Source organism: Bos mutus, chromosome 3 (assembly GCF_027580195.1).
Source record: "Bos mutus isolate GX-2022 chromosome 3, NWIPB_WYAK_1.1, whole genome shotgun sequence".
NCBI lineage: Eukaryota > Metazoa > Chordata > Mammalia > Artiodactyla > Bovidae > Bos > Bos mutus.
Window position 1 is genome coordinate 67,256,712 of NC_091619.1, and position 25,684 is coordinate 67,282,395.

The following is a 25,684-nucleotide window of genomic DNA, read 5'->3' on the forward strand; positions in this document are numbered from 1 at the left end:
TGCTGGATCATGGAAAAAGCAAGAGAGTTCCAGAAAAACATCTATTGCTGCTTTATTGACTATGCCAAAGCCTTTGACTGTGTGGATCACAATAAACTGTGGAAAATTCTTCAAGAGGTGGGAATACCAGACCACCTGACCTACTTCTTGAGAAACCTGTATGCAGGTCAGGAAGCAACAGTTAGAAAACTGGGCATGGCACAACAGACTGGTTCCAAATAGGAAAAGGAGTACGTCAAGGCTGTGTATTGTCACCTGCTTATTTAACTTATATGCAGAGTACATCATGAGAAACGCTGGGCTGGAAGAAGCCCAAGCTGGAATCAAGATTGCCGGGAGAAATATCAATAACCTCAGATAGGCAGATGATACCACCCTTATGGCAGAAAGTCAAGAAGAACTAAAGAGCCTCTTGATGAAAGTGAAAGAGAACAGTGAAAAAGTTGGCTTAAAACTCAACATTCAGAAAACTAAGATCATGGTATCTGGTCCCATCACTTCATGGCAAATAGATGGAGAAATGGTGGAAACAGTGAGAGACTTCATTTTTGGGGGGCTCCAAAATCACTGCAGATGGTGCCTGCAGCCATGAAATGAAAAGACGCTTGCTCCTTGGAAGAAAAGTTATGACCAACCTAGACAGCATATTAAAAAGCAGAGACATTACTTTGTCAACAAAGGTCTGTCTAGTCATGTATGGATATGAGAGTTGGATTATAAAGACAGCTGAGCGCCGAAGAATAGATGCTTTTGAACTGTGGTGTTGGAGAAGGCTCTTGAGAGTCCCTTGGACTGCAAGGAGATCCAACCAGTCCATCCTAAAAGAAATCAGTCCTGAATGTTCATTGGAAGGATTGATGTTGAAGCTGAAACCCAATATTTTGGCCACCTGGTGTGAAGAGCTGACTCATTTAAAAAGACCCTGAGGCTGGGAAAGATTGAAGGCAAGAGGAGAAGGGCATGACAGAGGATGAGATGGTTGGATAGCATCACCTACTCAATGGACATGAGTTTGAGTAAACTGCGGGAGTTGGTGATGGGCAGGGAGGCTTGGCATGCTGCAGTCCATGGGGTCGCAAAGTTGGAAACCACTGAGCAACTGAAGTGAACCAATAGTTCCTTTACACTGTTGTGTTATTTGTATAAATGTATCCCTCTTTTTTGAATTTCCTTCCCATTTTGGTCACCAGAGAGCATTGAGTAGAGTTCCCTGTGCTATCTGGTAGGTTCTCATCAGCTGTCTATTTTATACATAGTAGCACTCCAGTACTCTTGCCTGGAAAATCCCATGGTCGGGGGAGCCTGGTAGGCTGCAGTCCATGGGGTCGCGAGGAGTTGGACATGACTGAGCGGCTTCACTTTCACTTTTCACTTTCATGCATTGGACAAGGAAATGGCAACCCACTCCAGTGTTCTTGCCTGGAGAATCCCAGGGACGGGGGAGCCTGGTGGGCTGCTGTCTATGGGGTCGCACAGAGTCGGACATGACTGAAGTGACTTTGCAGCAGTAGCAGCAGAGTATATAAGTCAATCCCATTCTCCCCATTCATCCCACTCCCCCCACTCTAAAGTGGGGCACATTATTCCTGAATATCTGGAACAAGGATGGGTTAATTGAGAGCACTGAGAGTTAGGAACAGGTTTAAAAAAAAAGTGAGTTTAAGAGTCTTGGAAAATGTATATATGTCTGTCTGTATTTATGTGGAGGAGCATGTTCATCCTAGTGGTGAAAACTGGGAGACAAGCAAAGTAGGTAAACACCGGAACAGCCTTGGGGCAGAGCTGCCTGGGGCATGATTATTAAAGGAGTGCCAGGGAGACTCCTGCTAGACAGGAATGTTAGCGACCTTCTATTGTGCTCTTATGGTTTGGAAGGGATACCAGTATGTTTTGAGGTGCACTTATTTTCTTCATGCCTTAGGCTGTATAAAAAAATATTAGTGATATACAAAATAATCTGTTGTTTATCAGTCGTCTCTTCTTTTCATTCACCTATTTTATTTTTACGTGGCAGCATCTGTCAGAGCTCCTGTTTTCTACAAGGAAGGGCATTAACATTCATCACCAAGTCTCTGTTATGTGACAGGCACTATGGTGAGCATTTTAGTATCACGTTACTTACTCCTGACAACAACTGTGATGGAGCTTCCTCCTGTTGTAAAGACAGAAAAACAGACACAGCATGCCTGCCCTAGGCTGTAAAGGGAGTGAGGAGCAGTGTTGGGCTACATCTTTCTCACTCCACCATGGCCATGCAGAAAGCAGAACTTGATATAAAATAAAATGTTATATGTATGGACCACATTTTCTGGCCCGTTTTCTTGTGACTTCCTCTGGGCCTTCCCTAACTCCACTATATTTTTCTTTAAATTGTGGCTACTTGTTGTTTGTTATTGTTGCTCAGTCGCTAAGTTGTGTCTGCCTCTCTGCAACCCCATAGACTGTGACACCCCAGGCACTCAAACTCCTGTCCTTCACAATGGAGCAGTATGAGCAAACTCCTTCCTGAAGTTTGCTCATATTCATGTCCTTTGAGTTGGAGATGCCATCTAACCATCTCATCCTCTGCTGCCTCCTTATCCCTTTGCCTTCAGTCTTTCCCAGCATCAGAGTCTTTTCCAGTGAGTCAGCTCTTCGCATTAGGTGGCCAAAATATTGGAGCTTCAACTTCAGTAACTAGAACTGTAAACAAACAAACAAACAAAAGTTTACTGATGCATGGGATGATGATCTTTATTTTGTTCCAGTACCTGACCATGATGCCCAGACTTTTTTACTTCAGCAGCAGTTCTTTTTTTTGAAAACATAAAAGATTACAAATGATACTCAACAACCTCAGATCCTCTCAGACCTTGGGTGCTCCAGCATATATTTCTACAAGGGTATAACCACGTGTGTCCCTCCCTTCTTGCTTCTCCATGGCACCCCACTCCAGTACTCTTGCCTAGAAAATCCCATGGATGGAGGAGCCTGGTAGGCTGCAGTCCATGGGGTCGCTAAGAGTTGGACACGACTGAGCGACTTCACTTTCACTTTTCACTTTCCTGCACTGGAGAAGGAAATGGCAACCCACTCCAGTGTTCTTGCCTGGAGAATCCCAGGGACGGGGGAGCCTGGTGGGCTGCCGTCTCTGGGGTTGCACAGAGTCGAACACGACTGAAGTGACTTAGCAGCAGCAGCCTGCTTCTCCAGTCCCGGCTCCTATCACTCAGCCTCTCACCCAATGTTCTCCAACCATGCTGGCTTTGTTTTAGTTCCTCGTAGCTGCCAAGTTCTTTCCTATCATTGGCTCTTTGCCCACACTATGCCCTTTGCCAAGACTGCCAGCCATCATGCTAGCTCTTACTCATCTTTTAAATTTTAGATTAGATATTGTCCTCATATCTTGTACTTCTCCTTCATAGCATCTCTGATACCACATTTGCAAGTAAATTGTTACTGATGTGTTTATTTGGTTAAGGTCTATCTTCCTGAGGCTTTATCAAACAACTCCAAGAGGGTCGAGATTCCCTTAGTCACCTAGGTAGCTTCAGTGCCTAGCCTATTATTTGATACCCAGAGAAAGTGAAGTCTTTCAGTCATGTCTGACTCTTTGTGACCCTATGAACTGTAGCCTGGCAGCCTTCTCTGGCCATGGGATTCTCCAGGCAAGAATACTGGAGTGGGTTGACATTTCCTTCTCCAAGGGTTCTTCCCGACACAGGGATTGAAAACAGGGTCTCCCACACTGCAGGCAGATTCTTGATACCCAGTAAGACATCAATAAATGTTTGCTAATAATGAATAAATTAAGGAAGAAAGAGATTGGAATATCAGACCACCTGATCTGCCTCCTGAGAAATCTGTATGCAAGTCAAGAAGCAACAGTTAGAACTGGACGTGGAACAACAGACTGGTTCCAAATAGGGAAAGGAATATGTCAAGGTTGTATATTGTCACCCTGCTTATTTAACTTATATACAGAGTACATCATGAGAAACGCTGAGCTGGAGGAATCACAAGCTGGAATCAAGATTGCCAGGAGAAATATCAATAACCTCAGATATGCAGATGACACCACCCTTATGGCAGAAAGTGAAGAAGAACTAAAGAGCCTCTTGATGAAAGTGAAAGAGGAGAGTGAAAAAGTTGGCTTAAAGCTCAACATTCAGAAAACTAAGATCATGGCATCTGGTCCCATCACTTCATGGCAAATAGATGGGGAAACAATGAAAACAGTTTATTTTGGGGGGCTCTTCAGATGGTGCCTGCAGCCATGAAATGAAAAGATGCTTGCTCCTTGGAAGAAAAGTTATGACCAACCTAGACAGCATATTTAAAAAAAAGGTATGATAACAAAGGTCTGTCTAGTCAAGGCTATGGTTTTTCCAGTGGTCATGTACGGATGTGAGAGTTGGACTATAAATAAAGCTGAGTGCCAAAGGATTGATGCTTTTGAACTTTGGTGTTGGAGGAGACTCTTGAGAGTCCCTTGGACTGCAAAGATATCTAACCAGTCCATCCTAAAGGATGGATATAAAGTCCTGAATATTCATTAGAAGGACTGATGCTGAAGCTGAAACTCCAATACTTTGGCTACCTGATGCGAAGAACTGACTCATTTGAAAAGACCCTGATGCTGGGAAAGACTGAAGGCAGGAGGAGAAGGGGATGACAGAGAATGAAATAGCTGGATGGCATCACTGACTCGATGGACATGAGTTTGAGTAAACTCCAGGAGTTGGTGATAGACAGGGAAGCCTGGTGTGCTGCAGTCTATGGGTTCATGAAAAGTTGGACATGACTGAACAACTGAATTGAACTGAAGGAAGGAAGAAATTAATAAGCCTGTGAACACAGTTATGCCCATACTCTGGGTCCTGTGTTCTTTTTCAGCAAGGAGTTTATAACTAGCCTCTTTTGCAAATGATGTAGGTTTATTAGCATCACATCCATCTTGGGCTTGCAGACTCTCAGGCCATTTTAGCAGGGTTCAGTGAAGCCAGGAGAGAATGAGAAATGAAATCAGCTACAGAAGCTAGCTCTGCGTGGGCAGCTTCCTGGTCCCTTGCAATATACTGGGTGTGCTAAGCTCCGGCGCAGTTTGGGTAGGCAGCAGGCTCCAGAGTGTGTCTGATTTGGCAAGCAGGTCACCACAGTGGCAATTCCAGCCACCAGAAAACTTTGGAAATTCAGAGAAATGGCAACATTTGTGGCTCTGGGTGTTCTCTCTGTTCAGACATATCCAAGTCAGGGAGTTAGAGCCCTGCGAGCAGGATTCTGTCTTCAGAGCTGGCAGGAGTGAGGCAGGACCTCAGGGTTACTGCCAGGTACATGAACACAGGAAAGGAAATGGAGCTCTGGGCAAAGCAACTAAGGTAGAAGCCCAGGTTTTCTCGTTGATGGTGGGAGAGCACAGGCAGCTGGCAGGAGGGCCTACAGTTCAAAGGTTTTCATGAGTGCCTGGATTCCCTCCTGGCACCTGGAGCCTAAGGGGTGGACAGAAGGGAGAGTCTTACTGAAAAATGTCTGCCTGTGTGTTAAATCCTGAGTGTTCTTCTAACTAGTTGTGAATTACAGGTGCTGAAAATGGCCTCTGTGGGAAGGAACATGCACTGCTATTTCAATAGCTTGTTGTTGTTGCTCAGTCACGTCTGACTTTTTGTGACCCCGTGAACTGCAGCACGCCAGGCTTCCCTGTTGTTCAGTGTCTCCTGCAGTTTGATCAAACTCACGTCCATTGAGTCAGTGATGCCATCCAGCCATCTTTCTTCTGTTGCTCCCTTCTCCTCCCACCCTCAATCTTTCCCAGCATCAGGGTCTTTTACAGTGAGTTGGCTCTTCACATCACGTGGCCAAAGTATTGGAGCTTTAGCTTCAGCATTCATCCTTCAGTGAATATTAAGGATTGATTTCCTTTAGGAGTGACTGATTTGATCTCCTTGCTGTCCAAGGGATTCTCAAGAGTCTTCTCCAGCACCAATAGCTGATTCTTTTTTTAATGACAATAATTTTATTATTATCAGTCAGTTCAGTTCAGTTGCTCAGTCATGTCCGACTCAACTCTTTGAGACCCCATGGACTGAAGCACACCAGACCTCCCTGTCCATCACCAATGAATATTCTGGACTGATTTCCTTTAGGATGGACTGGTTGGATCTCCTTTCAGTCCAAGGGACTTTCAAGAGTCTCTTCCAACAGCACAGTTCAAAAGCATCAATTTTTTGGTGCTCGGCTTTCTTTATAGTCCTGCTCTCACATCCATACATGACTACTGGAAAAACCCCAGCTTTGACTAGAAGGACCTTTGTTGGCAAAATGATGTCTCTGCTTTTTAATATGCTGTCTAGGTTGGTCATACCTTTTCTTCCAAGGAACAAGTGTCTTTTCATTTCATGGCTTTAGTCACCATCTGCAGTGATTTTGGAGCCCTGAACAATAAAGTCTGCCACTGTTTCCACTGTTTCTCCATCTATTTGCCATGAAGTGATGGGACCAGATACCATGATCTTAGTTCTTTTAATGTTGAGTTTTAAACCAACTTTTTCACTGTCTTCTTTCACTTTCATCAAGAGGCTCTTTAGTTCTTCTTCACTTTCTGTCATAAGGGGGGTGTCATCTGCTATTCTACTTATCATCATCATTATTATGTTTTCCAAGTGAACACAGCTTATACACATTCACTTTCCCTTGACTCTTTATCACAACTCTGACTCTCAATAATTTATTATTGTTAGAACTTAGACCAAGTGTTGTCATTTCTGTCCACCAGGTTTACAGTGGGAATTCTTTTCAACAGCATTCATTAATGGGTTGGCAAATCTGATAAAGCACCAAAGAATGGGGTACTTATCAAAAGTATTAAAATTTTTGTTGAATATGTGTGTGGAATTACTTGAATGTTAAAGCCTTAACATGCTATCATTGTTCAACATAGAGCTTGCTACCTTTTTTTTCTTCCCCACAAATAACCCTAAATTTTACCTACCAAATTGAACTGGCTATGCTAATATCTATCATGTAGGGCTTTCTGTGAAAACCGAAGGCTATGTGTAACATGGCTAAAGTGTGGCTGCTAAATTCAAATTACATCTCTTTTCTCTATTCTGCATGTAGTTAATAAATATTTAATGCATATTAAGTTTCCAGGACTAATGTGCCTTCTAAGGAGTAAGTATTAGCATAAAATGAAAATAAACAAAATGCCTCATTTGTTGGTGCTGAATTTTGCAAGACTGTCTGTATATCATCTAAGGTGTACGAGGCATGGACAAAAATGGAAGAGCTAATAGCTTTCTTCCCCACCCCAAGCTCTTACCTCCCGCATTTTCATGCAGTTAAAAAAGTTTTTTATTGAAGTATAGTTGATTTACAATGCTGTGTTACTTTCTGGTGTAAAGCAAAGTGATTCAGTTAAATACATATTATATGTATTTTCAGATTATTTTCCATTACAGGTTCTTACAAGTATGCAGGGGTTTTTTTACATTTAAAGTGTTATTTGTAAGATTTGTAATAATGATTTAAAATTATTACCTATTTTATTTTATATCTAGTAGCTTGTATCTCTTAATTCCCTTCCCCTACTTCTCCCCTCTTGCCATCCCCTTCCCCTCTGATAACTGCTAGTATGTTCTCTGTATCTATCAGTTTCTGTTCCTGTTTTGTTACACTCATTGACATTTGTTTTATTTTTTGGATTTAAGTGAAAAAATACAGTATGTGTGTTTCTCTGCATGCAGTTTTTGTTTTTTTAATTCAAAATTTAGTGCTCTTTATCAGTGAATTCAGGTATTAAGTATCAGTTCACCAGTCCAACTGACTTTATGTTATTCTGTGTATTAAAATTTAAGGACTAGGATTTTTAGGGCAGGGAGAAACAGGTATTGATCTCCAGAGACACCAACTGCTAAAAATAAAGATTTGTTTGCCCTTTGTGCTTATTTGTAGGAGACCAACGATCAGATACTCACTTGGAGGGCGAGAAATATGGTAAGTCAGTCTGAGTGCTAAGTATTAAATTTGTCTAAGAATGCTTTATGACAGTCTATTGCAAATATATGATTCTTTCAAACTCTAGGAATGCCTAATATTTAGTTGATAAAGACTCATTGCTGATGAAGACTTTTTGGGTTCTTTCATGTGGCTGATTTCTACCTCCTGAAGGAGTTCCTTCTCTTCAGAGTTATAAAAGAATCCCCAAGGAAGAGCATCATATATCTACTATGTTTCCTGACCTCAGTTCATCCCATACATGTTGATTTCTTTAGGTCCTTCCATCCCAGTTTATGACTTTGACACATGTGTCTTATTTACATCTTTTCCTGATCAAGATCTCCACTAGCAATCTTCTTGGATGTTTCATGAGTGTCTTAGCCAATCGTCTTCATTTTCTAACACCTGATTTGCTCCTCAGTCGGCCCTTCATAGTCAAGTCTTGCTACTCCACGGGTGGACCAACGGCCTGGGTGTTATCACCTGGGAGTTTGTGAGGAATGCAGAATCTCAAGGCCTGCCCCAGAATTAATAAATCAGAATCTGCACTTTCACAAGATCCTCAGTGATTCATACATACGAAAGTTTGAATCACACAGGCTTTAAGAATTTGTCTTCATGTATGCACTCCCATTGCCCCTGAGAGCTACAGATAAGTACTTTTCTGCTGTGACTTCCAATATCACTTGGGTTCCAAATCATCAACTAAAAAGATGAGCATATATGTACCTTCTTACCTCTATTCTCAAACCCACTTTTTGGACTCTTGTATACTTTAATTTTACCTGTGTAGATTCTATTGTTTATTATACTGTATAGCATGTTATAGTTCTCAAAGTTCCCTCACACAGATTTTATTTGATCACACATGATCCTATAAAGTGGGAAGGTAGGTAATATAATCTTTTGTAGAAGCTATATTATAAATTTCTAGTTGTAATTTTCTAACCTTAGGTGGGGAAAAGATCTGTGTCAGCAGATATTTTTTTCCTACCTTACAGAAAAATAGAAGTCAAGCCTTTGGGGGCTACCAGAAATCAGTCAAGTTATTCTGACTAAAAATGTATCATAATTCAAAATCATATTTTATTGCTCAGTATGATCAGTTTGGAGAAGGAAATGGTAACCCACTCCAGTATTCTTGCTTGGAGAGTCTCCATGGACAGAGGAGCTTGGCAGGCTACAGTTCAAAGGGTTGCAGAGTTGGGCAGTTGAGCAACTAAGCATGCATGTATGCATGATCAGAGTTACCTTTTCATTTGCAAACCTTGTTTGTCTTCTTAATTAAAATAATTTGCGTCCATGAAAAGTTTCAATAGAATTTTTAAATAAAAATAATATTCAATTCTTCAAACCTTTTTATTAAAAAAGAAGAAAAACCCTTTATATATATATATATATATATACACACACACACACACACATATTTATGTACCTATCTTTAGCATTGTTAGTTTCATTTCTCAGGATAATTTCTACCTAATCTAATTTTACTTGGGTCAAATTATGTTTCCACAGTGTCAAAATGCCAGGGTTAAAATATTCTGCTGTATTTTTAATTGCTACATTTTTTCCCCCTCAGTCAGGCTATCAGTGTTAGCTATAGCTGTAACAATGGAAAATTATTGCTAAAGCAAGTTTGACTTCAAGTGGAAATTCCAGAAAGCCTAGAGGCATCTTGCAGGGAGCAAATGTAAATTTAAGGGCAAAGGACACATTTTCTTCAGGCAAAAGTGTCAAATTGACTTCTTACTTCCTGGGAAAGAGTTCTCTCCTTACCTTGGAGCTTTTATTTTACCTGGCAACCCAAGCTGGCTTCCTCTCTCTCCATAGCATTGAGTGCCTCTTGGCACAGAATATTGCAATCAGCTATTCCACATCTATGTGAACAAGAGCCTTTGGAAGCAGGAACTGATTACAATATATGATTTCCTCACACTATTCAACAGGACACCCTTTATTTTAGTTTTTGATAACTTGGTTTAAATAACTGAAATGTATATATCTTGCATTATTAATTCTTGGGATGGTTTGGACTTTGCCTGCCTACTCTTCCAAATTATTAATATTAAACATAGATAAAGGTGGCTATTCTGGAATGGCATTCATTTTATTTCCCAAATGTCTTTTTATTTTGGCATTTTCTTGAGAATCAGGAAGGCTGAATGTCATGGATTTTAGAACACTACTTGGGTCTTTCAGAGGGTTGACATGACAACAGTAACAATAAAATGTTTTCATAGCACTTACTATGTGCTGGATACTGTTCTAATTGCTTTATATATGTGAATCTATGAAATCTATTAAGTAAATTCTTTGAGATTGGTTTCATTTCCCCCATTTTACAGTTGAGAAAACTGAAGCATAGAGAGGTTAAATAACTTGCGAAAACTAGCACAGTAAAAATCTGATACAAACTGCATAAAGTTTTATATTTTAAAAAAGACTTTGTAATTAAACAAAAAAACTTGATTTCCCCACCTTAGGAAATGAGGCGAGCCTGTAATTTTCCATTGACATATCCTTGATGCCCATAAGTGGATAGAGAAGTTTGAAGTATTTGATAAAAGTGGATCCAACTGGAAAACTGAAGTGATTTCTCCACATGGGACTGAGACCACAGCCTCAACCCTCCTTCCCAGCAGACTTCTTAGTTTAGGTCTTCTTTATAGCACACGCAGAATATTCATTCATATAACCAACATAACTGGTCATACTATTAAGGAGTTCAAGGGGACAAACTACATTCAGTCAAGATTTGTTAAACACTCTATTTCTTAGTACTTAAACAGGGAAATTACATTTTCCCTCCCATTCCTGCTTCTGTCTGTCTCTGTCAGCAGTGATTCCCTTCAATAGCTCCCTCATTCTCACTCAGATCCCGTGTCAAAGCTTCTCTTTCCAGCGGTGCTCAGCTTCCTGTTTGATCTCTGCGGGAAACCAAGGTTCATCTCTGAATTTCGGTTGAATGTTCTGACTACAACTGTATGTTACAACTTCTAGAAGGGTTGCTCTGGTTTGAACGTTGTTCCTTCTGTCCCCTCTGTACAGTTTATGAGACTGACTCTGGTTTTCTAGTGGTTCTACATTCTCTCTACTTTGGATCAGAGCAGTGTGGGTAGGCTGTATTCTGCATTTTCAATCTCTTGATTTTGGGCAGTTGTAGGCATTTTTATTCAACAAGCATTTATTCAGGATCCATCCATATGCCAGAGGTTTAGAGCCTGAAGGAACCTTGAGGATCATCTTCAATATCTTCCTTTTATAGGTGAAGGGTTGAAGTTCAGAGGGTTTAAAGGGCTTCCCTCATATTGTGAGTGCTGGGCCAGGATTAGACCCAGATCTTAGAATCTGTGCTCTCTCAACACTATGTTTTTCAGCCTTTATACTTTGAATTTGAGGGATATGGTTATTCTTAGGCTTCCATAATATTCTTAAATTTCCCCTAAAAGCTTAAAAATATTAATAAATATCTCCTTGCTTTTGTAACCAGATAGCTAGGATGCCTAGTAAAGCAAAACTGGTTGCAAAATTGGTCCAGATTTTCATCTTATGTTTCCAGAGATTCCTAATATGTTTTTGAATATCACCAAGAATTCCCACTCATTTTTTTCTCTACTTGTGTAACCTCATGTTTGCATTTTATCCCAGTTTAGTTTACTCTTGTAGGATAAGGTGAGAGCAAAGCACATTAGCACAAGGACAAGAAGTAAGGAGTACTCACTCTATAAACTGTACGGAAAGGGGCACCTTTAGGCGTTTATAAGCACACATGAATAGTTTTGTAATGCTTGAGAGTATTCTGATAAATATACTACCTGAGTCTAGTTGAAGAGATGAAAAAAGTAATAAAAGAGGGGAACTGTTTAAAGTAAAAGAAATTCCAATAAACAAATCCTTAAAACGTTATACTCTTCTTTCTAAAATAATAATTTCAGATGTAGATAGGCATAAGTATACATTATAGCCTATGCATACAAAAGGCCCAGAAACTCTTTCTATTCTCCTGAAAATGAAGGAGACCCTACAATGTTCATTTTTGAGCTTGACATTCTTTTCCAGATGACCAGGCCTGCCTTAACACCAGTGGGTGGAACATTGAAGAATATCATTTTTCTATTTATTGAAGAAAGCTCTTCAGTTAGAACCGCCCTTAGCAGAAAAAAAGGCTAAGCTACTCAATTTATTTTTAAACATAGATAAATAGTATCTTTGCAGCTCAGAACTTGCTGAGAAAACTGGATTGCTTAAATGGGAAAGTGGCAATTGAGGTTTGAGAATATGAGCTGGAAGCAGGTCATGGCTAACCAACTGGAAAACTTCAACTGGAAACCTAGTAATTGGTTAACCTGAGCTTAGTGGCTCAGTTGTGTTTGACTCTTTCTGACCCCATGGACTATAGCCTGCCATGCTCCACTGTCTATGGGGATTCTCCTGGCCAGAATACTGGAGTGGGTTGCCATGCCCTCCTCCAGAGGATCTTCCTGACCCAGGAATCGGACCCGGGTTTCCCACATTCCAGGCAGATTCTTTACCATCTGAACCACCAGAGAAGCCCATGTTAATGTAATACCTATCAGATTATTTATTTTATACCAAAGTATATAAGTGGTAAGAAGACAGAAATGAATCACTCTTGCTTTCTTTGAATATTGTCCATAAAACCATAAGAATAAGAAAGGTGTGTGCCTGCAAAGAAAATATCCATTGAACTATAGTTTAGTATTGCTGACAGATTTTAACGTGTATCTAACTGGTTGGTACACTTCATGTTCCGTACGTAAACCTCTTTGTTATAGGGTAGGTTGTGGCAGAGTGTGGAAACAGTAAACATAGGAAATGTTCTTATAGTTGCATATCCCTCAGGAAGCAGAATTCCTTTTAACAATAATAGTGTTAGTTGCTCAGTCGTGCCCGACTCTTTGCGACCCCATGGACTGCAGTCCACCAGGCTCCTCTGTCCATGAGATTTTCCAGGCAAGGATACTGGAGTGGGTTGCCATTTCCTTCTCCAGGGGATCTTCCCAACCCAGGAATCAAACCCGGGTCTCCTGCACTGCAGACAGATTCTTTACCGACTGAGCTACAAGAAATAATAATAAACAATAATAATGAACTTCTTGAAATACATTTTCAGGACATTTGATTTTGAGCATTCAAAATACCAATTTGTCCTGAATTTGTGAGTGTCATGTGTGTGTGTACATTGGTGTGTATATGATGGCATGTGAGAAAGGGAGAGCCAAAGTCAATTTTGTTATGATATCAAGATACCTACTTAAAGTAGATTTTACAAACACATCTTCCAGAAAAACTGAGTTGATGCCACCTAAGTCAGAGCTCATTAGGACTACAGAACAAATAATTACTCACATCACTGATTATGATAAAAACCTTGACCTGATTGGTCAGATGGTCTTCTTAAATGTGATACTTAGCAGGAGGCCTTTTTTTTTCTTGGTTACTCTGTAAGATAATTCTGGTTAAAGCAACATTTCCTGATAATACTGACATTTTACTCAAATACCTGGGTTAGTGATATACTAGCCTAAATAAATATTCAAAAATTGTTAGTTATTTGTTAAACTTTTATAAACCTAATTAAATAGTTTTCTGCAAATGTATAAACCAATGTATTCCTTAAGCACAGGGAGCATGATATCCAGGTGCAATGCAAAAAATTTGGCTTTTTATATAATTAACATCTTAAGCTGAGTCTTAAGTTTATCAAGTATACCATTGGCACAGTAATCTCTATCGCCACTTTAAATATACTAAATATGACATGCATGCTTATACCAGTTTCCTCTTTGCTTCACATATTCACTGCATGTTTTTGTTTTGTTTTTAAAATAATTTTTGAAGTATAGTTGATTTACAATGTGGTGTTGATTTCCGCTGTACAGCAAAATGATTCATATATATATACACACACATTTTTTCCATATTCTTGTCCATTATGGTTTATCACAGGATATTGAATATAGTTCCCTGTGCTATACAGTAAGGCTTTGTTGTTTGTTTATCCTATATATAATAGTTTGCATCTGCAACCCCCAGTGTCCCCCTCCGTCCCTCTCCATTCCCCTTGGCAACCACAGTCTGTTCTCTATTTCTCTATTTACTACATCTTGATTTACACCATTTCAAGCATTTTTTTCCCCCTAAAGAATCTGTTGGAGAACCTTGACTGCTCAAACTCTTACCTGCTTTCTGTACTGTTCTTCTCTTTGGATGTTTACTAAGTACTTAAACTGTGAATCAGGTACAGTGTCTCATATGAAATAAAGTAGCTCATAGAGTAAAAAGCTTTCAAAGAAACAATCTAGAATTGTGGGTGTATGTGTGTATGTGTGTGTGTGTTTAAGAAGCAGAGAACTAGAAACAGATGAGTGTAAAAGTCATATTTAAGTTTATTTTGGCTGCACGGGCTTTTCTCTAGTTTCAGCAAGGAGGGGCTACTCTCTGGTTTCGCTGCGTGGTTTCTCATTGTAGTGGCCTCTCTTGTGGAGCAAGGGCTCTAGGGCTCATGGGCTCAGCAGTTGCTGCTCCCTGGCTCTAGAACACAGGCTCAATAGTTATGGCACATGGGCTTAGGTGCTCCACAGCGTGTGGGATCTTCCTGGACCAGGGATTGAACCTATGTCTCCTGAATTGGCAGGAGGATTCTTTACCACTGAGCCACCAGGAAAGCCCCAAAGTCATATTAAATTTTAAAGGCAAGTGTTTTCCTTAAAACTTCTGAAGTTCTGGAGTGGGTTTTCTGGAAACGGTGTGTGACATTACGTATTCAATCATACTTGTTGGTTTTCCTAATGAGATCTGAGAACAGAGTTAAATTCCAATTAGTAAGAAAGATAAAACTAGCTGATCTGAATAAATCTCTAAGCTAGCTGTCACCATATTTACACAGTGATTCACTATTTCCTCGACACACTGAATTTCTCCATCCCAGATTTTCCTTTCTTCACCCACTGGGCCTAGGCTCTCACCAAATCTAGCTCAAAGGCCAACCCCTTGATTTGAAGGCTTTCCTGGTATCTTCAGCAGAATGTGAATCATCCTTCACATTTCCCAAGGCCTTTGTTATACTAGCCTTCGAGCACTCTTGGTGTTGGTCTTGAGTTACAGTATTGATGTATTACTACTTCTACACTGAGATTTCCTTCACAGAAGGAGCTTTCTTTCTTATTCATCTTGAGCCCCACAGTGGAAGTGCCCAAGTGAAATAAAATCAATTCTGTTCAATACCTGGGCTTCCCAGGTGGCTCAGTGGTAGTGTACCTGCCTGCCAATGAAGGAGACACAAGAGACATGGGTTCGATCCCTGGGTTGGGAAGATCCTGTGGAGGAGGGCATGGCAACCCCCTCCAGTATTTATGCCTGGAGAATTCCATGGACTGAGGAGCCTGGTGGGCTACAGTACACGGGGCCACAAAGAGTCCGGCATGACTGAGTGACTGAGTGCTAATTCAATACTCAGAGAAAAATATTCAGAGGTCAAAATTAATTTAAAGGGAAGTTTTTTTTTTTTTTTTTGTGGTCAGGACACATTATATTTTATGGGCACTAGGTCAGTGAAGAGTATTCCAGGTTGCCTGAGCCTCAGAGTTCAGGAGGCTTTGGAGCTGAGCTATGTGAAGGCACATTTGGTCATTTTGGTGGCTGGAAGGACACCAGATGCTAAAGCCAAGAGAGGAAGATACAAAGGTGATCCTTTCCTTTCTCTCAAGTCTCACTAGTAAGGTAAAGGAAGGCAGGGTGAGTGGCATGGATATGGGAATTAAAATTGAGCTGGCCTGTTAGGACATCAGTGGGGATGGAGAAGGACAGTTTTTATTGAGGGTCTATGATGTGTCAGACACGTTACACATGGTATTTAAGGTAAAACTGTAGTAATCATAATGCTTTCTCACATTTATGGAAACGTCTCATACTTTTTATAAATGACTTCACATCATGATCTCACTTTCAAGCCATGGCATAGGTAGTGTGTTGATTGCATCCTTCCTTTTACAGAAACCAAGGTATGAAAGGGCAAAATTTGTTCAAAGTTACATACTGAGTCAAAGACATAGGACTTGAATATAAATTTTGTTTTTCTGTTTCTTGTTTGACTCTCTACTATATCTTTTTTATGTTATAAAACCAACAATGTAATTTTTAATTGTTTTATACAGGTGTCTTTTAAATCAGTTAAGAGCTTTTTATTTCTTCATATGCATCAACACTGGTTTTATTTTGGGAAATATTTTATTGTGGGAAATTTTTGTTTATAAAACAATATCATAATGTAAAAGTTTTAACTAAATATATATTGCTAAATAAATAAGCACATCTTACTAATCTCTCACTTGTGACTCTAACCAATAACAGAGTGGGGAGGAGTGAACATTAGGAAGTAGATATGCTTGTAATAACCTGTAATGGAAAAAGAACCTGAATCACTTTGTAGTACATTTGGAAGTAACACAGCTTTGTAAATCAACTATACTTCAATAAAAAGAAGTAGATATAAGTTTCAGAGGTAATGGGGGAGTATATCTAAGTGTTTTTCTACTGATTTTAAAGTTGGCCTATGTGGAAGAGGGAGGTACCAGGTGGCTCAGTGGTAAAGAAAGTGCCTGCCAGGCAAGAGAGGCAGGTTCAATCCCTGGGTTGGGAAGGTCCTCTGGGGAAGGAAATGACCACCCACTCCAGTATTTTTGCTTGGAAACCCCAATAGACTGAGCTTGGCAGGCTATAGTCCATGGGGTCACAAAAGAGTAAGACATGACTTAACAGCTAAACGACAGAGAAGTGGAAGACAGTAGCAGACTTGGCATAGAAAAGATTCTGTCCAAAACTGTTTACTTGAGAATATAGAGCTACCTAATAGACCTGAGTCAAAAATAAATGTCTTCGAAATTATAGAGAATTCCTGGAAGAAAGGAAGATCTAGAAAGTTTTAATTAAGAACTCAAGAGTTGATTAGACCACTGGATGACCAATGGATTTTTTGAGCTCTTCTAGCTACCAGAGAATGAAACGGCAACCCACTCCAGTATTCTTGCCCGGAGAATCCCACAGACAGAGGGGCCTGGCGGGCTATAGTCTATGGGGTCACAGGGAGTTGGACATGACTGAGTGACTAAACAGCTGTCTACCTCAAATTAGGTATCATCTAATTAATAGTAAAGCTTTGGGAATGATAGGAATTGGGCTAAATTGAGTTATCTTCAAAATGCCTACAGCAGCCCCTTGTGCACAGCTGTGCTGACCTCTACATAAAGCTGCTCTAAAGGGCGCCACCTCCATCCTCTAAGAGCCTTTTCTGATGGCCCTGAGATAACCAGGTGAATTTAATGGCTAAAGTAACAACTGCAGTGATTCTACAGGAAGATTCTATATGTGTTCTTCAGAGGTAGAGACTTTAAAATCTCTCTAAAGTAATTCACTTATTTTAAAAAGTACTAATGGGAGGAAAGGTCACATATTAATTTACAGGCCTTTGAGGCAAATAAACTGTAAAAGAAGAATCATCCTTAGAAGAGTGTGGCAAATCTTATCCTATATTCTTTCTTTTATTTTTAATTTTTTTTAATTGAAATATAATTCCTTTACAGAACCGTGTTGGTTTCTGCCAAATATCAACATGAATCAGCCATAGGTATACATATATCCCCTGGCTCTTGAACCTCCCTTCCACCTTCCTACCCATCCCACCCCTTTAGGTTGTTGCAGAACCCCGGTTTAAATTATTATTTCTTCTTGATGAACCTGAAGCTGGAGTTTGCACCCATCCTTGGCTGCCTCAGCAGTAGGAAATGTCTATTGGCAGGAATGTGCTTGAGAACTGTACACATTCGCCGTGACTTGTGAATTCGTTTTCATTGTCTCCTCTGTAGAAGGCAAGTTTGAAATCTGGCAGGCAGTCAAGCTTTTAAAATATGAAAGCATAGCACTTCTTAAGTCAGTTTTGTGATGCGTTCTGGTCGATAGTCACATGTGCAGCATTATGAAAAGCTGAACTGGCCTGTCTATGTTAGAGAGTGAATAAAAAGTGCTGGCATAGGTAACTAAAAAGACAGTTCTAGGTGACATTCCATTATTTATTCATAACAAATATTTAATCCACAGCTGCTATGACTCAGAATTGCTGTTCAGAGTGGCAGGGCATATAGTAGTGGATAAAACAAAGCCCTTACCCTTTTAGAGTTTATATTCTAATGGAAAAGACAGACAATAAATAAAACAACTTTCCAAACTTGTCCAAAAGTGGTTCTACCAGTTTTCCTTCTCACTCACAGTGTATGAGATCTCATTATTCCACATCTTCTGTCAGCATCATATTATCAAGCTTTTTACTTTTTACAAGTGTTTTGGGGTTATATATTTCTTTCTTTTTATGGTTTTTATTTATATCTGCCTTATTATTAATGAAATGGAATTGTTAAGTTGCTCAGGCATGTCCGACTCTTTGTGACCCCATGGACTGCAGCACACCAGGCTTTCCTGTCCTTCACCATCTCCTGGAGATTGCTCAAACTCATGTCCATTGAGTCAGTGATGCCATCCAGCCATCTCATCCTCTGTCATCCCCTTCTCCTCCTCATTCAATCTTTCCTAGCATTAGGGTCTTTTCTAATGAGTCAGCAATTTGCATCAGGTGGCCAAAGTATTAGAGCTTCAGCATCAGTCCTTCTAATGAATATTCAGGACTGATTTCCTTTAGGATTGACTGACTGGACCTTCTTGCAGTCCAAGGGACTCACAAGCATCTTCTCCAACACCACAGTTCAAAAGCGTCAGTCCTTTGGCACTCAGAGTTCCTTATGATCCAACTCTCACATCCATACATGACTACTGGAGAAACCATAGCTTTGACTAGATGGACCTTTGTTGGCAAAGTAATATCTCTGCTTTTTAATATGCTGTCTAGGTTTGTTATAGCTTTTATTCCAAGGAACAAGTGTCTTTTAATTTCATGGCTGCAATCACCATCTGCAGTGTTTTTGGAGCCCAAGAAAATAAAGTCTTCACTGTTTCCAGAATACTACTTTATTATTTATTGACCATTTTGATTTCCTCCTCTGAAGTCTCTACTCAAGTCCTTTGCTCACTTTTCCATGAAGTTTTTGGTTGGTCTTTTTCTCTTTGAACCATAGGATTTCTTTACATACTCTGGGCATTAGTAATTCAGTGTTATAGGTGTTACTAGCATCCTCTGTGAATGTCTTATCCCACTTTTTAGTGAGTCCTTTGAAAACAGAATTTCTTAGTTTTGTTGTAGTTAAATTTATCATTTATTTCCCTAGTATATAGTCCTTTTTTTTTCCTGTTGCTCAATAAATCTCTCTGAGATTTTATAATTTTATCTTTCACTTTAAGTTTTTCTATCTGGAATCAATTTTCATGTCTGATGTGAGGTAGCAGTCCAAAATGATTATTATCTTTTTCTTTGTGTATATCCATTGTTCTATCACATTTATTGAAAAGAATGTATATCCATAGGGGTTTTATGACCTGTTTTATCATAGTATTTGATAAACTACTGAGAAAACACGTTAAAATATCCTATGTGAATTTGTCTGTTTTTTCTGGTAGTTCTATACAAGTACATTTAAAATTTCATTAATTTCATGTAATTACAACTATTGCAGCATTCTGGTTAATTGAAACTTTTATCATTATGAGGTGACCCTCTTTATGCTAGTAGTGCTTTCCACTGTAATTTCTGTTTCAGAGACTACATACAACTCCTTTCTTTTGGTTATGATTTTTATGCCATATCTTTTTTTCATCCTTTTACCTCAACTTTCTTATATTCTTATTTTTGGATATGCATATAGCATATAGTTGGATTTGTTTTATCTAGTATGAAGATTTTTATTTCTCACAGGCACATTTAGTCCATTTGTATTGAATGTAATTGTCAATATATTTGAGTTTTTATATGTCTTTTCTGCTACAACAAAATATCAGACTGGGTGGCTTTTAAACAACAGACATTTTTTTCTCACAATTCTGGTGGCTGGAAAGTCCAAGACCAAGGTGCTGGCCGATTTGGTTCCTGCTGAGAGCCTTTGTTCTGGCTTGACGATGTTTGCCTTCTCATTGTGTCTCCACATGCAGAGAGAGTTGGCTCTGGTCTGCCTTCCTCTTTTTGCATGTGTGCATATCCAGTTGCTCAGTCATGTCTGACTCTTTGTGACCCTTGGACTGTAGCCTGCCAGCTTCCTCTGTCCATGGACTTCTCCAGGCAAGAATAGTGGAGTGGGTTGCCATTTCCTACTCCAGGGGATCTTCCCAACCCAGGGATCAAACCCATGTCTCCTGTGTCTCCTGCATTGGCAGGTGGATGCTTTACCACTGCACCACCTGGGAAGCTCCTTCCTCTTCTATGAGGACATTAATCCCATTGTGGGGGTCCCACCTTCATGACTTCATCTAAGAGCCTTCTTCCTGATAGTATCATATTGAGTGCTGGGACTTCAATATATGAATTTGAGAAGGATACAAGGATTCAGTCCATTAACAATATGGATCACCTTATATAGGTATACCCTACTTTTCAAAAGTTCACTTTGCACCTCTTTGCTTTTTATGACAGACCTGTATTTGTATCTGTTTTTAGTAACTGAAAGATATCAGAAGATGATTTTCACTTTTACAAAAAGAGATGAAAAGTAGAAATGGCATTCAGCACTTGTTTTGCAATGCACCTCTTATAGAGGCCGCAGGCATTCTAGGCAGCAAGAGAGGCACACCAGGCTCCTTCCTCAGTGTCTCAGCATCACACTGCCACAGCTTTAAACTGTGCCTGTGAGCATCTGTGCTTTATCTCAATTTATTTTGTGCATCTATTAGCAAGATGTGTCCTATGGTAATTGCTTCTTTGCTTAATGCCATTTTGGCGTACTAAAATTTTCATAGAAATGCTCTGCTTTTGGATAACAAGGGAAACCTGCATGGTACGTTTTCATTGCCTTAACTGTTCTGTAAAGATTTTCTTCTCTTTCTTATCTGATTCTGGATTGGCTAATTTTTCTTATTCCATTTTCCTTCCTATAATATTTTCAAAATAATGTTTACCAATTCTGCTTTTTAAAATATTATAGCATGCATACTCATTAAAATTTAAAACTCCTTAATATTTTACTTCCTATTTACAGAATACAAAAAATGTACAATACTTCAAGTCTTTGATTACCTTCTATAATTGCCATAATTTTTTTTGTTTTCTATAACCCCACATACTCTATTATTGTTGCTTTCTATAGCCACTGATTGTTCTCCCTTCTTAGGTGTTTAGATTTCTTCTTTCATCAGACACCTTCCATCTGACTTACTGTTTCTTCTTCCAGGAATATATATACTTAATATATTTCAGTGTGATGCTGCTAATGGCAAGCCTTCATGCCTTATTTTTTTTTTCTGAAAAGTGTCTCTGTTTCACCCTTTTTTGGGGAACATGACATAGGGACACTAGATGCCACTAGATGTAGACTTCTGTGCTCTTGCATTGTCCCTCTCCACCATTTCTATTCTTTCTCTCTGGAAATCTGATTTGACAGGTAGTAAAACTTCTCACTCTGTACTCAAGTGTATCAACTATGCTTTAATATTTTTTCATTCTTAGTTTCTTTATGCTACATTCTGAATAATTTATTTTTACTTACTTTCTAGTTTGCCAATTGCCTCTACAGCTGTGTCTAATCTGATGTCAAACTTACTAAGTTTTTCATTTCATTTACTGTATTTTCACTTCCAGATTTGATTTGATTCATTTTCAAATCTGCAGAATAATTTTATATACTTTTTCACATTTAATTTCAAGCTTGTTTTTTATTTATGAAAAACAGTGAGCATAGTTGTTTTATAATCTGGGACTAATGATTTAAACGTTTAAAGACTTTATTAGTCAAATTTTATTGTGTGTTGATTATCTAGTTTTTTGTGTGTGTGTGTTGTCTAGTTTCCTTCTATAATTTGCTTTTTTAATTGTGAGGTGCCTATTTTGTTAGAAAATTATTTGTGAGAATTCTTAGAATAAAGATGAATTTGAACAGAAGTCTGTTATTGTCTGTCAGTTTCTTAGGAACCCATACAGATTAACTTCACATATACTGCAAATTCAAATGAGAGTGTTTTCGCCCATCTTACTGCTCAGTGTCACGGTAACTTTCTGAAGGGTAGGGTCCATTTTATTCTGAGGGTATAGTCCTTTGAAGTGCCAGCTTAGCAGAGGAACGATTTCCTATTGGACTTTCCTGCTCATCTTGAGCAGCCTCTGGCCTGGATCTTCTGTCCCCTTTGCTCCTTGAATTTGCTAAGTTGCTAAGTATCCTTGGGGTTATCATGACTTTAGCTGTATTCTCCTCTCTCAGGGTTCTCACTTTCACTTTGATTTGAGCCTGGCATTTCTTCATTGTTTTGTCAGCTCTCCAGTGCTCTAAAAATATTCTTTAAACTTTATATTCAGAATATTTAGTTGTTTTTTATAGAAAGAGAGAAAGGAAAAACAGTTGAACCTCTCATGCTTTTGGAATTGAAGCTAACAGACTTTCACTTCTAGATTTAATCTTCACAGTTCCATGTATCTACTGCTGTGGCATGTCAGGGCTCCCTTGGTGGCTCCGACGGTAAAGAATCTGCCTGCAATGCCTGAGAACCAGGGTTCAGTCCCTGGGGAAGGGAATGGCTACCCACTCCAGTATTCTTGCCCGGAGAATCCCATGGACAAAGGAGCCTGGTGGGCTACAGTCCATGGGGTCTCAAAGAGTTGGACACAGCTGAGTGACTAACACACACACACAATGTCATGGCAGGTTATTTAGTCAAGTCATTGTCTTTCATGCTAGATTTCCCTTCCCTAGTTTTTTCCCTCCCTTCTCTAAATCAGCACAGAATGTAAAAGAAATAAACCCCCAAAGTTTTCTTTTGACATTGAACTTAAAATATGTTTACGCTCTTTGTGAAAAATCCATTGTAAAAGGAAAAAAAATTCATGAGCATTTCTGCCTCACATAGGTTCTATAGATTTTACAAGTATAAAAACCAGGCTGTTTTATCTTTGACTTGATCCAAGGAGACAGGACTCCAGGAAGGAGTGAGATAAGTCCCCAGGCATCCATTCCAACTGAATATCTTGTTCAGTAACACACCCCAACCCACAGCACTAAGAAAAAAGAACATCAGTCTCTCTCTTATGCTCTCTCTCTGAGTAGATTTAACAGTTTAGAGTGGATCATGAAATAGGTTGTGTATCCCTGATGGCTGCTGTTTCCCTGATGGTCATTATAAGTGACTAGTTTGACCAGTTGGTTAAAAACCATAGTTTACCACAATTTTTCCTCAGTTGTCTTATAAGTAGAGGCATCCACATGATACAGATTCTAATAGTGCACTCCATCTGCAGTTTTTATTTGTTGGTCATCATGCTTTGTGGGTAGAAATTATGCACTAAAATATGTTTTCGTTCTTACATTTGAGGCCCAGGAATAGGGATGTTTTCCCAGTGATTATTATCTTCCATCATCTTGAGTTGTAGTAAAAGTCAGAGTTGATAAGCAGTTTAATTTTGTTCTCATAAATAACCTCTGGGTGATATGAGGTAGTAGAAGAGATGTTATCACCAGCTACCAAAATGCTTTATGCACTTGTGATAAATTGACCAATTCTTGCTATTTTTCTTTAGTAGTGTTTATTCTTAAGTTCAACAGAAGTCTTTTACTCAACTATAGCTTTAAAGGTAATTTTCTCCTTTTTTGTTTTACAAAAGTTAATGTTCATATTTATATAATGATGAAAACTATCATTTTCCCTAACCTTTATTCATTCACTGTGTTCTTGCCTGAACTCTGTAGATGGAAAGGCCAGATGAAGTCACTTATTTTTATTTTTAGGGTAAGTAAATATGCTCCTTATTTCCTATCTCTGGTTGTGAAATTGTTCTTATAGTTTCTTGGAGGTATGGGAATAGGGCTTGGCATGCTAATGAAATATATAACCTATGAAAACTGGAAAATAAGGAGTTGCTTCAGTGTAATTAGAGTATGTTATTGGTCTTTTTTTTTTTTTAAGTGCCTCATGTTGAGCAATAAAATACAAATATGGCTAGAAAGAAATATTAGAAAACCCAAGCTGATAACCTTCAAACTCAATTCATGTTCTTGTTTGCTTCCAGACTATTTTTAAATCAATATTGATTGATAATTTTATTTATTCTGAGATGTGTGGTTATCCAGTAATTCATGGCTGTTCTATAGCACAAATTCAGTGCTTTGTCACAGTAGTCAAGGAAAATCATTTTTTCAGAAGTACATTTCCATTGCCCCCAACCGTGCATCTTTCAGCATTGCCTATAAAACTGGTCTATTAGGAAGCAGCCTGAGTGTTTTATGTACTTTTTCTTTTGCTTGCTCAGTGGACATGAGGTTTCTTTTTTTATGTATTTCTTCTAAGGTTGACATTCTAACTGAATGTTAACAATTTGTGTTCATACAGGGCAGATTATTTCAAATGATGATGCAAGCTATTTAGAAACCAACCCTGTGGATTTAAAGTGAAAGTGAAAAAGTCGTTTCAGTCGTGTCCGACTCTTTGCAACCCCATGGACTATACAATCCATGGAATTCTCCAGGCCAGAATACTGGAATGGGTAGCTTTTTCGTTTTCCAAGGGATCTTCCCAACCCAGGGATCGAACCCAGGTCTCCCGCATTGCAGGTGGATTCTTTACCAGCTGAGCCCCAAGGGAAGCCCCCTAAAAAAAAAATCTTTGAAAAAAATATTAAAAAAAAATCTTAAAGCAAGAGATTTGACATTTCAGTGTTTTGTCATAGGGTGTTTTGTCATTCATATGTTGAGGAAGTTTTTCAATATGGGGGAAGAACAACCATCAAAAGATCACGATACCATAGTATTGTTTGGTTTGGATCAGTGCTGAAGGAGTCTTATTTGCATATCTGTTCATCTTGCCATGTCCAATGTGGGGTCATATTTCTGCTCAAGAGGAGTTTCTGTAAGGCATATCATTTTCTGCAAGAGACATTGCCATGATGCAGTGATGAAGCATGGTACTATGCCCTTTCTTTCACCCCTACCAAGTGTACTCCTCTGCGGTGCTTCTGGAATTGCCTCACGTTCTCTCATTGCTACAGTCTCAGTCAGGCACCTACCACCACCTTATGTCTGAAATATGACAGCAATCTTCGCGTTGGTTCCTCTGCCTTTGCTTTTCCGTTTCCTCTGCATCATGCAGAAGCATAAACATGTGACGATTGTGTTACTTTCCCAGAAGACTTTGAGGGGCTCTGTAAATCCTCCAGCTCCTGATGGTGTGCGTCATTCCACTAACTGCTTTCATGTTTCTTCCCCCATATTCTCTCTTTGCTCTGGCTCAGCATGTGATTTTGTCCAGCTTTCCCAGATGACACAAGATTCTATCCTTTAAGCATGCTCAAAATTTCTTTCTTTCAAAAAGTGATTTCATAAATGTTACACCCAGCTCAGTCATTGAAAGCATTTAGAATTGTTGGTGTCACTTATAGTCAGTGTGACAATCCAACTAAAGTTGGGTTGCATTAGATCTGCACAGATTGACTTTCATTATAAAGGTGATTTACATATACTTTACTATTTTCCAGTTAGATGGTCATCCTGAAGAAAGAAATTGTTTCCTTCTTTTTTCATTTTGTACTTTTTGCTACTATCTATCACTTTATAAA

At 39.1% G+C, this 25,684-nt stretch overlaps 1 protein-coding gene across 1 annotated transcript in view; it reads left to right on the top strand.

Annotated features, from left to right (window-relative positions):
* SLC44A5 (solute carrier family 44 member 5) overlaps window positions 1-25,684 on the top strand; it is a 230,561-nt gene that overhangs the window by 18,658 nt on the left and 186,219 nt on the right. Inside the window, exon 2 of the mRNA XM_070362122.1 lies at window positions 7,930-7,971. Within this exon, the coding sequence (XP_070218223.1) occupies window positions 7,930-7,971 (42 nt within the window). The remainder of the gene's footprint in view (window positions 1-7,929; window positions 7,972-25,684) is intronic.